Source organism: Myiozetetes cayanensis, unplaced genomic scaffold, assembly GCF_022539395.1.
Source record: "Myiozetetes cayanensis isolate MyiCay16 unplaced genomic scaffold, myiCay2020 scf24, whole genome shotgun sequence".
NCBI classification, from domain to species: domain Eukaryota; kingdom Metazoa; phylum Chordata; class Aves; order Passeriformes; family Tyrannidae; genus Myiozetetes; species Myiozetetes cayanensis.
The window spans coordinates 5,203,858-5,218,576 of NW_026087456.1; the positions used below are offsets into that span (position 1 = coordinate 5,203,858).

General features: G+C 39.9%; 1 protein-coding gene across 1 annotated transcript in view; it reads right to left on the reverse strand.

Annotated features, from left to right (window-relative positions):
• The window catches only part of FAT4 (FAT atypical cadherin 4), a 128,830-nt gene that overhangs the window by 42,318 nt on the left and 71,793 nt on the right, over positions 1-14,719 (reverse strand). The window contains 2 exon segments of the mRNA XM_050320607.1: positions 9,340-9,514; positions 10,230-11,152. Coding sequence (XP_050176564.1) covers positions 9,340-9,514; positions 10,230-11,152 — 1,098 coding nt within the window.

Sequence of the window (14,719 nt, forward strand, 5' to 3'; positions counted from 1 at the left end):
GCTCACAGCAGAAATTAGAAATAGGAGAACGTGTTCAGCACACCATCCACATATTGTTTGAAGCTTTAATGGCTTCTGGGTCCTTTCTGCACCGTGGGTAGCACAGCAGATAGTAAAATGATCATTCAGAAACCAGGAACTCAAAGGTTTTTGCCAGCATTAAAATATCAAAATTATGTGCTAGAAAACTAACAACAAACTTAAGCAAAAAACCCACAGATACACTTCACTAAAATGAAAAAAACAAAACAAGGATTAAAATTAAATACAATGAATCTAAATGACTAATCAAGACTCATACTGCAGGCAGTTTACCATGTTTTGTGGTAAATTAAACACATCATTATCCTGAAAATTTGAAACGATTTAACAGAAATGGAATTTTTGCCTCACTGAAATGTGTTGCTTTGCAACAAAGCGGATTTCACTTCTCCAGTTAAACAGTCAGTGAATGAGTCCCAGGACTAGGAGCTGTATGTATTATTAGAGAGCATTAACTTTTTCACTCAAGTAAACAAGGCCTTTCTCACAGTAAAGTGGCCAATCTTTCTAAATGCATTTAAATGCAGACAGAGTGTGCTGAGCCTCACAAAACTGGTGAGTTTTAAGATAAATATGGAGCTAGATTAAGTGAAAATGCAACTAGCTTGCCTTACACTCTGAATTCTTAGTGCACGCAAAGCTTGATTTGGAACATGGCTGACTTTAACTTATTTTCTAAGAATACAAAAGTAACTGCACATGTGACATGAGAAAAAGAAGTAGTTCTTTCTATAGGATTGCACCACAAATATTCGTCCTGGCTGGGTATGTTGACTGGGGTTGGTTTTCTTCTTACTCAATTTTTCACCACAGGCTTCCATGCTACATCTTAAAAAAATTGGTGAACCTAGATTATTTTGAGACAAAAGCTGAAATAAGTAGCTAATAAACAAAGATATTAACAAGCTTAGAAGAAAGCCCTTCTCTGTCAGTTCAGTGGGTGACTGGTGAATGAGACCATGCAGGAGCTCAGATTTTCAAAATTTCTGAGTGTGTTGAATATGAGTTTTTCTCAGGCACAAAGTAGCAGTTGTTGCCAAAACTGATTTAACAGAACTTCTACTTCAAAAACCAAGGGGACAGATAGACAACTGGGATAGATCTCCACTTTTGCAAGGACTATATAACAAGAAAAAAAAGGATTTTCCCTACTGCAACAGATATTATAAAAGTCAGTATTATCCCTCATCTGGCAACCTTAACTAAGCTGGGAAAAAGTAGAACTAAATTTGAGAACATAAGACATCAAAAGTAAAGAAAAAATAAAACTAATCACCGGACAAGAGTCCAACCTCAGTCAAGCAATGACATGTCCAGTCTGATGCATGTGCACAAACACAGATGGTCACACCTGTTTGGAGAGTGTAAAAGAAAATGTAGTCCCAAATAGTGATGCAAGATGGTATCTCTCATCTGGTTTTATCCACATGGGTTTTTAAATTTGGATACCAAAATTCCTCACTGACTTCATCCTATGAATTCATTAAGCTTTTGGAGCTTCACAACAGGGACAACATTACACTGCGATACATATAACATGCTGTTGAAAGGACGGGAGTTGCAGGCACACAGAGAGGCAGTTTCAAGCCCTCTGGTGTATATACACATTTTCCTATCCCCACTCTCTTCCTCTGATCAGGAGGAGTTACCTGCAGCTGTTTACCCAGAGAGGGACAAAAGATGCTGTAGCACTGTTATGGAGCTAGATCTACTGGAATGAGACACAGACTGAGAACAAAACACATGCAATAAAGCAAAAGCATAGTATATATTTATCCGAACTTCAGGCTGGTCCACATAACAATCTCTTTCAGCGCATACACATTATCATAAGTATCACTTACACACCTGAATGGTGGTAGGTAATACATTCCTCCTGTTCATAATTTTTTCCCAGTGCTGCTTTTGCCTAGTAAACTTTAAAATGTACAAAGGAAAGGCTAGAAGAGTCCTGCTCTGCTGCCCATGGCCTAAGCTGGATACAGGGATGCTGACATAAGTAGATGGCAGTGAGAGCCTCGTGGCTGTCAGGTTTCCTTCTCCTTTCATGAAAGGCACAAGCATTAATCCCAGGTGTCATAAACCCCCTTGACACACACTTGCCATCTATTAACATCGAAGGTACAGGTCATCAGAGATGGTGCTCAGAAGTGACACATGTAGGTACCGCAGGTTTCTGAGTCAGAAATGCGTTTATTTCCAGAGCAAGAAGTTGCCTTCTGCCAAACATGTTTCAAAAAAAGAACATTTACGGAAAATGCCAAATATAAGGTTCATACCAAAACCTGGCAAATGACTGGTTGTAACAGTGCAAAGATGAAATTCTTTCCTGCGAGGGTGGTGAGACACTGGCTCAGGTTGCCCAGAAAAGTTGTAGATGCCTCATCCTTGGAGGTGTGCAAGGCTAGTTTGGATGGGGTTTGGAGTAACCCTGGTCTGGTGGAAGGTGTCCCTGCTCAATGAGCTTTCAGGTCCCTTCCAACCCAAACCACTTTATGATCTGTGCCCACAAGGGAGGATGTGGGAGCGCAGGCATGGCCACGTGCTCTGGCAAGGCCTCTTGTGACCCAAGTGAGATTTCAAGAAAGCGGAACTGCAACTTAGAAGAAAGGCAGAGCCATTTAAAAAAATATTTTCTTAAAACCACCAAATTACTCCTCCTTGTTATAAGTTATTACTGTAAACAGAAAAACCAGAAAAGCTGGCTCCTGCAGGGACTGCTGACTAAGGCAATTTTTGACGGCTTGTGACTCCTGAATATCCCACAGCGAAATTTCCGTAATGCACAATTTTGAATTACACTTTAAAAACACCCTGTATAAATAGAGAAGATTAACCAGCAGGATAACTGTTCAGACCATATGTTTTACTTGTTTTATCCTTGCAATTAAGGCTTCCTGAAATTGCAGCTTTGTATTTGAAGATTGAGCTAGCAGACTTGGAATTTATAAGGTGTAACACTTAATTTAAAAAATGGTTTAAGATCACTAAGACTGGGAAAATCTCAGTATTTCTCAAAGGCTGATAAACTGCACAGCATCACAACTACTCCAGGTATTCTTCTGCAAAACAGATTACAATCAGTCAAATCATTAGCACCTTTAAAGGAGAATTTCATAGAAAAGCAATGTAGGCAAAAGGACAATAATTTAAAACTATTTTTCATTTAAAAGTTACAAACTAATCAGAGCAAGAGGGTTGAATGGAGAAATAAGAGAGGAAGTGTAACACCCAAAAATTTACAAACAGAAAATTCTTTCTTCTCTGAAAATTTTGATTGTTTACCAAATCCTACATATTAGGCATTATATTCTAGTTTGTTTCCCAGTTTAAATAAATGTACCTTAACCTTTTTTTTTTCAAAGAGATATACCTGGGTTTTTTTTACCCCCAAAACTAGGTTGAGTTGGTTTAAAAGCTGAAGTTCTATCCATTATTTTAACCTGAGTGAAAAGCTTTCATTGTTTTCACAGATATTTCAACTTGAGCTGGCCAGCCTGAGCCCTTTGCTTGGATTTAGCCCAGAGACTCCCACTGGACTATTTTGAAAATAGTGATCTAATAATGGAAGTTTAGGACCTAACAGAAGACTAAATCCTTGAAATGGTATTCTGGGGCTGTATTGTGCACTATCTCATGGGGCAGTTCTCTGAAGGGATGGGTTGAAGCCCTCATCTCCTTTGAGGAGTAAATGTGTCACATCATATAGACATAGATACGCTCTCTTCCCTGACAGTTACTCTTTAGGGGACATCAGACTGACTTTGCCAGAAACCCAGTTTTTGGAGCTTTTGCCTTCTAGAGAAAAATTTAACAGTGCTAACAGTTTCTAGGCTCTGTGGTAGGGTAAGACCCTGCTATTAGATTCCTACAACCACAAAATGCCACTCTCAATTCTCCTCTCTTCTGATTTTAGAGAACAGTAAGACAATATGAACACTATGAAGTCATTGATGAGTGTCACCATTTCAGTTCTCCCACTGTGCTATTTAGAAATGAGTTAAAAAATCATGCAGAACTACTAAAAAATTAGTTTTAGTACCAGTATTAAAAGAGCAAAAATAATAAAACTAGTAAAATAGCAAACCAGTAAAACTAGTCTCAAATAGACAGCACTGACATGAGGAAGAGCTTCCATAAGGACAAGGAAACAAATGGAGCTGGGACAGAACCCAAAATTCATTTTGAAACAGCTGTGCCATAAAACAAGCCCATAGAAGAGAGTAATCACTCTGTAAACTGCTAAGCAGCAAGGTAAGCACACATCAGCATTCGTTTAGCTCACTGAAGCCTGAAGTGATGGGTATATTTGGACATTTCACAGATAGCATGGAGGACAGGACACTTCTAACTGAAATTTGTGAGTTGTTTGTTTGTTTGGATGATACCAAAATTTAAAAAGAGCTAAATTAGTTTTAAAAATAATAATCGTTCTTTTCAGGCAACATTTTTTCACACTGCAGACTCCATGTTAAGCAGACATACAGTGTCTGCTAAGAGAACAGCATGTGTACAAATATCTTCAAGCCCAGTCACATAAATCTAACAAAGTGTTGAGTCTCAAGACTTTCTTAACATTACTAGAAAATACAGCTGTTCTTTAGTTGTCACCCCAAACAGGGAAATATCTTCAAACGTGTTAAAAAACAATACAGCTACATTGTCAGGTTTCATTTGATTTTAGGATTGAAGGGAACCAAAAGCCTAGCTCAGAAGAGAATTCCTGAAAAGGATATAACCTCCCTATTTGGTTGCCCTCCTACATTCTTGAAGGAAAGAATGCATAAGTCGGAGACCAACATTTCCTAAAGGAAAAACATATGGTTGTTTTTCATCCAAGTCAGGGATGTATACAAAGAACAGCTAACTAAATATAATAATCAGTCCAGTGATTCCTTTCTTTCAGGACTATTTATCTAAATCAGTAAATAGATTATTTAAGAAAATAAAATAAGAAAAAAAAAATCCACAGGAACACAGCTTCTAATTAGAAACATCACATTTTGATTTTGGTTATATTGTGGCAACATGCCATTCTGAACAACCAAACCAAGAGATGGTGGCTGCAGTTTATTTAAACAGTAGTCCTGGGCAGTGAGCAGGTTTCCAGATGTGCTATTCCACATCCCTGCTATCAATAAATAAAAGGAGGAGGACTGTTGGAATGCTAACATTTGTCCAGAAAATTGCTCAAAGAGTTAAAGACACAGATGATAAAAGCAGTTGCACCAGTTCTTGTCATGCTGCCAGAGTTGAATGTTTACCCAGTGCTGCGTCCCCTCCAGATGGGGTGAAAAAAACCCCACAGAAAGTCTCTTTTCCCAACCATTTTGCCATGAAGAAAGGTAGAGCAAAGCAGACCAGATTTATGTGGTAGAAACAGACCCATGAAGACACATTCAGACAGTTGCGTGTAGGTTTCTTGGCACTTATATTAGCAGACGTTCTGGGGGAGCATCTGCAATCCAAACACTATCCTGTTATTCCACAGTCCATCATTTTGCCTGTCGCTGTATTTATAATTCATGCACTCTGGTCTTACAGCTTGTGCTGCAAGAGGGGCTCTGAAATGGGATGGCTGAACTTTGGGATTGAATTATGTTTTATTTGTCAACCAAAGTCACAGGTGTACAGTTCTGGAAGATGCTGAATGCTCCGAGTGATGGACGCTTTGCGCGGCCTCATAAATCCCCGCTGCCTGGAGTAGTGGTCTGGTGTCCAAGACCCAGCAGTAGTGAGAGCAGAGTGGAAGTGCAGAAGTGAGGGAAGAGTGATGATAAACTCAGGTTGAAATCAGAAACCTTTGTGCAGACTGTCCTGTGGAAACTGGGCACAAAGCAGGCTGCATGGCCACAAATCACTGAGCCGAGCGCCAGAAAGCGTTTTGTCAGTCTTTTCCCTCCCCCAGGGCGGAGGGAAGACCCTCTCCTGACCTGTGATCTACCCTGAGGACCAGGCGGAGGATTAGCAGGCAAGGCCAAGGAATAGTTGGGCCAGAGCCAGGACAATGCATATATCATGACTGACTTCTCTGGGCCTGAGGGGAGCTCTTGCTTGGGAAAGCATTTCTTCAACAACTGCCCGAATTTCCACTGCTGGCGCATGTGGTCCCACCAGTGGTCCCCCACCTGACCTGCCCAGCATGTTTATGAGCAGCCCAGCTCTTAATGACTCAACAATTCTTCTCACATGCCCAGGATGGAGATCTGGGCTCTGAAAGAGCACGTCTGTGCATAGTCAAAAAGCACAGAGGTCTCTGAGCTGCTGCAGGCACCACATCCCATGCAGCCCTGCTGGCTCCACGCTTTACCATGCCCTAATCCTTCACTGATTATTGGACTCAGTGTACCTGCTGCCAATACATGCTATAAAATCTACAAGGTGCATTGGACTGACACCTTGAGATAAAAATAAGCAAAAATTAAAGATCATCCTCCTTCTACCAATTTCCTCTACACAGTCTAAGGTAGCACTGCAAGAACCTACAGTCACAACTTGATGAAGTGAATATAAACATAAACGTAATAAATCCTTGATTATGGATAAGGAGATCAGGAAGACAACCAAAACTAAGTTGGGAATCCATTAGTTCTTGTGCCTAAAGGTGCTTCTAACTAAACATTGCATCTGCTTCCTGGAGGGAACAGCGAGAGTTGGCATAGACCTCTATAGGAGTAGGATATCATGTCTGAATAGTTTAAACCAGTCAGTGTAGCCTATAAAAATTGAGATGCAGAGCCTAAGAGAGATGGGAAGCGGGTTGGACAGACAGAATTTTGCTCTTGATGAGCTACCCAGACTTTTCCACAGTTAACTGCATCTGGATGTGTACCATGATTGTTATCTGTAAAAAAACCCCAAACCATATATGGCAAGACTGGGTTGCTAAAGACAACTTGAAAGTCTGTTTATTACAGCAAATAAAAGTCAACCTCAAAATGCAAAGGATAATAACCTTTTCCTTGACTCATTTTCAAAGATAATACGGATGTGGAGAATTTCAGACAAGTCTGCTTTCTTCAACAATTTGGCAGGCACAGTCTCCCTACAGAGGAGCACTACCTGTTTTGCATGTGTGTTTCTGGATGAATTGTCTCTATGCAAAATCCTTCTTTCTAAGAATTATCAAACCAACAGAAACTAAGACACTAAAGAAGTAGTTAAACCAGGCAAAGAGCTTGACATGCCTGTGAGAGTTCTTTTATAAACAATTAAGAGCTACTCAAGAACATAAATACTCAAAACATTGTTCTTATCAATTTCAAGATTGTGTCATTGACATCTTTTTTGCTAATAGGCAAGAAATACCTCAGTTAATGAAACAGGTACTGAGTAGCAACACTCAGTGTGGTACCACCTGGATATTTACTATGTCTATAGTTCATATTCTGCTTCCATGAAATCAAGTTAACGTCTGACATTGACTTCTACTGAAGACTTCTACTCACCTTCCTGTGATGTTTTAGTTTAGATAAATTAGGACTAACATAGTTTTCAATGTATTCTTTGATGGCATGAATTTAGAGGAAGTCTTCAGTGTAATCAGAAGATGATAACTAACATTATTCACTGGGCTAGCTGAAAACTATTCCAGATCACACCATCTGTGGATTAGTCAGATTGTAAACTTAAGCACATTAGAATAGTCACATTAGCCTAAAGTTACTACTGAACAGCTGCTTCTGAGCACACTAGTGCTTTTTAACACTGATAGGAGAGTATAATAACTTGTGAGTTAGCTTTATAAGAACATAGTAAATCTAAAAAAGAAGCTTCATACAGCTTTCAATCAGTGTAATATCTGCATGTTTAAACACAGGAACTCAGCTGCTGCTCTTGTCAGCCGCTTTATGGCAAAGGTCCCATTCACACTTCATGCATTAACATCTCCCCAGATAATCTGAAACTCAGAGATCTCCCAATACAACTAAATATTTTCATTTGGGACTGCTGGATTTAACTGTTGGTTAAATCTCCTGGATTTCATATTTTTTTAGGAACCACAGTCTAGGAAAAGACTATGCTCTTGTCAGACTCGTTGTCTTACATGCGGTGCGAGGTGTGGGCTAGAGTTGACTTCTGCTGCCCTCCCTCTTTCAAGAAGGACAGTAATTGTCGGCTGCACAACACCCTTTATCAAGTTCAACCTTTAGGTATATTGTGTGTAGAGTGAATATGTTCTGTACAGTCCTCACTGACTTCTGCCAGCTTGGACTGAGAGACCAAACAGACATCAAGGATCTGCTATCCCTAACAAATCCAGCCGCAGCTTCCGAAGGAACATAAGGATGTTCAAGCCCAAGCAAGTCCAAGTCACAAGTGAGCATTTTGCGGCTTTAGAGTAATGGAAAGCCAGTGCAAACCCCATAAAGCAAACAGTATCTCTAGCCAAAGCACAAGACAAATGATACGTCAAGTCCTAAAATTGTGTTTCGCAGCTTCAGCTGAGACTGTGGAATACCTGAGCCCTGCTGCAATAGGAAAATATAAACCATAGATACTGACACAAGATACTGCACACAGTATGGCAGAAACCAAAACTTGTCAACAAGTCGGGTTTGTTCTATTTTTACTGTTACAAAGTAAGAACAAGTCCTGCAGTAAATTAAATCCATCAAACCATGGGAGGCTGTAGATCAGTCCAGAATATGATGCAGGATGTCTTTGTTACTAATACTCATACCAAAACCTGAGACCAAAATTTTGTGCTCAAACACCTCAAGTGAAAGTATTTAATCTTTGCAACATAGACTTTATATCCTATTTTAAAATGAGGGAACTTGGAATACATGTGGCATTGTGGAGCAAACGTAAGACTGGATGCTAAGCAAAGCAGAAAATGAAAATGTTGAAATGCAAATTCTCATTACTTTTCAGGGGTAAGATTTCAGTAAGATTAACTGGGTAGTCCATAGCTGTTTTCTGACTGTTCCTATGATCTCATTGCTCATTTCTGATGCCAACTTTATATTGCTGTTTCTATCGGGTTTTCCATGAGGTTCTCATGATTTAGGCAGAACCACTTAATGCTGCAGGGCAAAAATCAGCCTATCTAAATCTGTACTGAGTACTATTAATAGCAGACAACTGGAGAGAAAAATAAAATCTTGATTTCCAGAAACCAAACTCCTGTTTGACATCAGGTGAGCCTGGGTCTTCCCACAGAGATCTCCATTCAACTGAGCTATGAATCTCTATCCGCTACAGTTTCAGACCTTCATGAAGACATCTCTTGTCTTCACAGAGTGCAATTTTTTCAGCAAGGTCGCAGCAGAAGAGACTTTTTGTTTGCTTTACCTGCATCAGCTGCTGTGATCAGTAGCGTGTACTGCTCCTTTGCCTCCCGGTCCAGGCTCCGGACCAAGCGCAGCTCTCCACTGCCCGAGAGAGTAAAGGCTCCTTCTTCATTGCCAGCCACCAGCACATAAGTCAGCTTGCTGTTCAGGCCCTGATCATCATCCCTTGCTACAACCTACAAAAGCAATGCAAAGAAAATAAATACCAAGAACTGATGAGCACAGGGTCTGTAAAATTTTACTGGAGTAGAGGAAATATTCTCTTTGACAATAATCCAAATTATCAGAATCCAAATGCTTTATGTATAAATTAGTTATAATTGTAAAAAATTACTTAACACAGTGGCGATGGACTTAAAAGAATAGTTTGAAAATACTAAATAGTTGATAACTTATTTTTCTCAAGCATAAATACAGTAAAACTGTGTTGGGGCTCAGTGAAAACCACAGATGTCACGGTATAGGCTGAGCTCCATATGAAAGCAAGCACTGCACGTCCTGCTGTCTGAATCCATTTAGTGCTCTCTCAGTGTTTTGGCATAGAGCCTCATCCCATGTAGGCAATGATCAGATTGAGAGATTTGTTGCATAAAAGTTGGGAATGAGATGAGAGATAGAGCAAACTCTTAAAGTCTCAGTGGAGGTGGGAGTATAGGTAGGGAAAACACAAACAAAACCCCAAAGCATAATATAAACTTTGGGTTAAAAAACCCCTATCTATACAAACAAAAAGAAAAGGAAGCCAAGGCCTGTAAGTTTGATTACAGCCAAGAGGCAACTTTTCAATTGTCTTGCCCCTGTTTAATTTTGAAGGAAGGACACTGTTCATCAATACCATGTAGCTGTGCTACTAACTGTCAGGGATACATATTTATTGGTGAATGTACTCACCTGAAGAATAACTTTTGGGAGCGTCTCTAAATTCTCAGCAACATTCACAGAGTAGGGAGAAAGTTCAAACGTGGGAATAAAATCATTGACATCCTTCAGAATAATATTGACTGTTGTGGTATCAGTCCTCGGGCTGCTCCCACGGTCAGCTGACTGAACAGTCAGTGTATAGGAGGGCTTCTTCTCTCTATCCAAAGGCTTGGCAACTGTTATCACCCCCGTCACAGAGTCGATACGAAACTCATTATTGGCATCTCCACTCATGATGGCATAGCGGACCTGCCCATTTGTCCCTTCATCTCCGTCCGTAGCAAACACCTGGATTAAATCCGTCCCCGTCAAAGTATTCTCCTCCACCTCTACTTTATAAAGCTTTTGGGCAAAAAGCGGGTTGTTGTCATTAATGTCCAGGACTATAACCACCACATCCGCAGACGAAGAAAGGGATGGCTGGCCCTTGTCTGTGGCTACCACAGTCAGGGTGTAGTTGGACACAGCTTCTCTGTCGAGCTCCCCGGTCAGCCTCACTTCCCCGTCGATAGTGCCGATGCTGAATTTGTTTCCCAGAGGCCGGAGCAGACTGTACTCGATGTAGCTGTTGGGACCGCTGTCAGGATCGGTCGCCTGTGCTTTGAACACAACTGTATCTATCGGCGTGTTTTCCGGGACGTAGGTCAGCTTAGGGGAGATAAAGGTTGGAGGGCTGTCGTTCACATCCAGCAGAATGATTGAAACTTGAGCTGTGCTCGTGTACCTGGAGGCAGCGAGAGGGGCCATGTCGTGGACTTGCACGACGAGGCTGTAGAAAGACTGGCTTTCCCGATCCAAAGGCTGCCTGATGCTCAGCACCCCGCTGTTGTCGATGCCGAACTGCCCTGCGCTGTCCCCGGATGCGATGCTGAAGGACAGCTGAGAGTTGGAGCCTGGTTGGGTAAGGGGAAAAAAAAAAAGGTAGATAGAGTGACTTCATCCCACTGACCTAGATGTGAATGTTTCTGGCCTCATTTCCGTAGGAAATTTGCCTTCAGTTTCCTATGGAAATGAGCACTGTATGATGGTGTTGACTGTTCAGCCTCCTCATCACCATCTGCTAATTTCAGCCAAGTGTCACAGTGCAGCAGAAGCCTTTGAAATTATTATTTTCTGACATGAGTTCAAAAGAGAGAGAGAGGGAAGGATGTTAACTGGAGAGGCCGCAGAGGGAGTGGCCATCAGGGTTCATCTCTGCATTTCGTTCAGCAGGAGCTGCATGGTGGCACCATGTTTAATTTTCCCCCATCTACAACGGTTAGGGATAAAGGGTTTGAAGGGTTTCCCTTCAGAAACCAAGACTCAGTGGTTCAGCTGCTCAGTGAACATCTGTTTTCCTCCGTTTTCCCCAGTTCAACTAAGCAACATTATTATTAATGTAATTATTTCATGAATTCTTCCACTCAATTAAAAAAAGCCACAACCAGAAACTCCCAAGCCTAGCTGGAGCAAGCCAAGAGTGAATACTGGGGAAAGGTATGCTTCCCATATATGGCATGGTATTCCAAAATATCAGATGAACAGCCCTCATCTCATGATTGAAACATAAGTGGCAATTATGGTCAAGGGAGAGATTTATCATTCCAGTAAGGGAAACGCATTCTGAGTCTTGACAAGGCTGTGAAATATCCTTAAATAAGCCATACAGGAAACAAATGTGTGTTACTGCTTCGCTTCCAGAGTTCACTGTAAACTACTAATTTTTGGGGAACATTGTGAAATTGAGTTCTCTCATCTATCTTACTCCTATTTTAATTAACCTCAAAAATTTCTTTTTCTTGCTTTGAGCATTCAAGACTGTGATTTCAGATCAGGAGATTACCAGACCGTTACCTACTAATTTACCGCTTAAATTTGCTTTTTCATGCACAGAAACCAAGTTGCCCACTTAAGTAACTGATTGCTGTGCATTTTGTAATTTTTACTCAGAAGGTCTTTTCTCTCTGACCGAATTGCTTTGATAATAAAATTATTCCTGCACTAGATTTATTAATCTCAGCTGTTTATTATGTTCAGATTGGGAAATCTAGTCTTACTTGTCTTTCCCCAGTGGCTACTCTAATTGGCATCTTTCCCTCTCTCTTCTTTTCTTGTAGGAACTTAATTATAAAATGAATAGAACCAAACATGAAACACTAAATATTTGAATGCAATTAAAGAAATTAATACATTTGTATGTCAGATATTAGTGTTTTTCCATTACTTTGATCAACTGAAGGATGGTGAAAGTTTAATGCTAGTCTGGTTTTTGTTCAGTTGTATTTTCAAATGACTAATTATATGGATGAAAGTCTTGATTTCAATAAAGTACTTCCTGGCAATTTTTTTCAAATTTTTTGGAAATGGGTAGGATTTTGATCCTACAGAAGGAAATGATAATCTCTTTTTCTCCCTCTCCTTGTGTTTTCTATGGTATTTATTCCTATAAAATTTACTGTTGCTCTTCTTTATCTCACCTCTGTGAGCCTTTTCATTCCTTGCCCTGTATTCTCATAGTTTTCCTTGCTGGTAATGCTTATATACATTAAACTGTGATGCAGAAGTTACCTAAATATCAGTGGAGCCAGGACTGTCACTTAATGAACTATTCTTTTTTTAAACACAGCATGCCAAGCTGGCACTCTGCACCTTGTCCATCCCCCCTTTCAAGGTTTGGAGCTGTTTTTTTTCTTAGGGAGAATGTAGGGATATCCTCTTTGCTGAACTTTGGGTTTATTTAATCTGAGGGTTAATCTGATAAAACTCTGAAAGGACAGACATGGAGTCACCAATTTCATGATAATGCTCTTTTAAAGGGTTTTGTTTCTATTTTTATTTATTTACTAATGAGACTAAACAAAAAATCCTACTTCCCCCCTGCCATTCTATAAATACCTGTAGAGATTGTCTGGGAAATGACACTGGGTTTTGCCTACAGGAATATCTTGCCATGCTTTTTAACAAACAGACAAGCATATCCTTTCCTCTGAGATTTTTCCTGGTAATTCTATGTGGGAAAAAAAATCTAAATCATAAAATGAAGGTGTTTAAGATAACTGATTTCTTTATTGCTCTGTAAATATCCAAGAGCTGTAGCTGATATTTACTATGAGTCTGTATATGAAACAGAGATAAACAGCTACTGTTTCCCAAGGGGTGTGTTGAACAAGAAAATGAAAATTGGACCCATTTCACTCTCACCATGTTTCTGTCTTTTATCAGTGTTTATCCTAAAACAACAGGCATATCTCATTATAAAACAATGTCTTTTCAGAGCTCCTTCAAACTATGGGATCATGTAACATAAATAATCAACAAAATTATAGTTCTATTAAGTGCATTATCGGTGAGTCACAAGGGGAAGAGTATAATGCTAACTATTTCTGTACTCTAGATTAATATAAGACAACACAAGATAACAAGTTTGGGCTTGAAACAGAAACAATAGATCATAACATTTGCTGAAGTTACAGTCCTATGGGAGAACTCAAACTGGCACGCTCTTGGAATGATATTTCTGCCCTATTAATTTTAAATCCAGTCTGTTAGAAAAGTGTGCCAAAAAATATATAAGGTAAGATATCTGACTTCTCATTGCATTGCTCCTCAAATACTCATTTGCCTCCCTGATAATTGAGTGTATGATGAATGTAAAATGATATGTCAGTGCTATGACACAGTTCCCATTCACAGTGTGCAGATGGAAATTAATGTATGAGGTGCAAGAGAAAAGGAAAACAGACCCATAATGGTGAAGTGAAATTAACTTCCAAAAAGATTTGAAACCAAGCCTTGCACTCCTAATGGGAGAATAAGAAATAAAGGATGAGATAGACAGAAATCCCTTTATCTGCAGGTCTGAAGGAACAATCCCTTCCCTGGTATGCATGATGCAAGTACAAGTTCCTCCTCCAACTTATGATTAGTTTACATAAAATAAAAGCTTTAATGAGAGTGGTGAGAGATCCATGCAAGAATAGCCAGTATCATCAAGTTATAATTTCTGACTTGTTGGCCTATCTTATGGAATCTCTTCTCCCTCACTTCCTCAGTTTGATCTCAAAACCAGTTGCACAATTTTTACCACAGAAAGTTCTATCTATCAGCAACAAAATTTATCTCCCCACAAAAATGTTTGAGTTCAGCAACTCAGCATTTCCTGAGGAAAATCAGTTTTATTGAATAGTCTCGACTGGCTCAGTCATTTCATGTGTACAAATTCCTCGAAGCATGTAGGTACTTTTTGCCTGAAGCACGTTTCAGTGTGAGACACTTGCGTGGGCTTTGTTGAGCCCTGTCAAGTTGAGAGGAGACAAGGTTGCTCAACGTGTCACAGAAATAACCTTCACCTGTAAAGTCACCACGAGTGTTATGAATAGTTTGGTATTAAGTCACACTGACTAATGTCTGGGGACACTTCAGAAAATGCAGTTCTCTATGGAATGATGTTTATGGTCACGTTCTATAATTATTCTTGCTTA